A 1,614-nucleotide genomic window follows, 5' to 3' on the forward strand; every position below is an offset into this window, starting at 1 on the left:
TCATATCCACAGCAACAGTGGGTTAGAATAAAGGGTACTAGTTTTTGGTGCTAAGATATGTTGGTGTTAGCAGTTAATAGATTGTGCTGATTTAGGAATGTTTATAGAGTAAGGGATCTGGTTTGTCATAAAGGTAAAAAAAAATATAGAATCTCAGAAATTTCTGATACTTGCTCAAGGAAAATTTCTTTTCTTTGATATAGGTGTGGACACAGTGCTGGCCCTGAGCTACTACCCTCCAAAAACAGTCATTAAATATCGTGCACTTCCACATGTAAGATATTTTAATGTTTGTTGTTTAAATGTGTTTTAATTTGATAGATATGTTTTACCAGTATTGCTTGAATGAAGGAAATGTAAAATCCTATTGTTCTTATTATACTTATCTCTATGTAAGAATATTTGCAGATTTTGTAGAATAAAGGCCATGATTCTGAAGTTCATGACATAATTTTCAAATGATGCATAATAACAATGCCATGACATTTGATCCATGATTCACTATCTCGTATAAAAAAAATGCTAATCTCCATGATTTCTTATAGCCAGGATCCATATCAATCGCTGGTGAGGCAGAGTCAATTTTGCTGCGTTACAAAGACCACTTGGACCTTTGGCGGCTTGGACATTGCCAGGGCAACAAAAAGAAACCATCTGGTTCATTTCTACCCATTTCTCAGGTATATTTTTTATGAGATTATTGTCTACTTTGTCCTTGTAAACATCAGATTTAGATTTTTCTTTTTTATTAGTTTCAGGCTACAGAATGATGTAATTGAAAAGACTTTTAATGGGCTATCACATTTTGTTTAATATCTTGGTGATAGGATACTGGATCCTTATTGATTGGTTTGGGTTTTGGAATTGGGTATCACATGATAACTCTTTCTCTGTGTCATGCTAATAAGGACGTAAGAGAAATAATAAGGATAATAACTAAGGTGGAGGCTAATGCGCTTCCTGTGATGTTGGTGATGGCCATGATTGTAGCTCATCATCCCTATATCTTCACTTCCCTTGTCGGCCTCCTATGCCTGAGCTAATCAGATAGTTGTGCTTTTCTGCCCCTCATACTATTGTAAATGTAACTCAGTGTGTATGAATTCATAATACTGGCATTATATGGCATATTTCATCTATAGTGTTTACCTATTCATAGCAATCTGTCATCATTTTCATTCATATGTGAAGGATAACTGTGATATAACAAGAGTTTATATTTTCTGGTGAATAAAATAGAGTTCTTCATATGCTTGCAACCAGAATTTGCCATAGTGAAAGAGTATACCCTTTTTGTGGCTGGGGAACAGAAAAGATAGAGGGTTTCTGGTTTTATGGGGTTAATAGTTAACCAGTTGCCAAACTTATGACTGTAGTTTTCTCTCAGTAAAAAAGAGCTAACAACAATAGAGTATTCCCATCAACCCTATAACTCTTGGCTATTACAGGATCGTGTGAAGCTACTAGAACTACAATGCAAGGAAGATGAAGTTACTGAGTGGAGCGCTATTTCCTCCAGTGGCAAATGGATTGCGTATGTTGTCCAGGGCAGCCATAGGCTATTCCATTTCAATTTGCCGAAGGTAAAAAATATGTCTGTCTTTGAAAATAAAG

At 35.4% G+C, this 1,614-nt stretch overlaps 1 protein-coding gene across 1 annotated transcript in view; it reads left to right on the forward strand.

The window, feature by feature from the left end:
• LOC119588001 (U3 small nucleolar RNA-associated protein 4 homolog) overlaps window positions 1-1,614 on the forward strand; it is a gene marked incomplete at its 3' end in the record, with an annotated part of 8,988 nt that overhangs the window by 7,108 nt on the left and 266 nt on the right. The window contains 3 exon segments of the mRNA XM_037936720.1: window positions 204-274; window positions 546-680; window positions 1,449-1,583. Of these exon segments, the coding sequence (XP_037792648.1) occupies window positions 204-274; window positions 546-680; window positions 1,449-1,583 (341 nt within the window).

Source organism: Penaeus monodon, chromosome 23 (assembly GCF_015228065.2).
Source record: "Penaeus monodon isolate SGIC_2016 chromosome 23, NSTDA_Pmon_1, whole genome shotgun sequence".
Classification (NCBI taxonomy): domain Eukaryota; kingdom Metazoa; phylum Arthropoda; class Malacostraca; order Decapoda; family Penaeidae; genus Penaeus; species Penaeus monodon.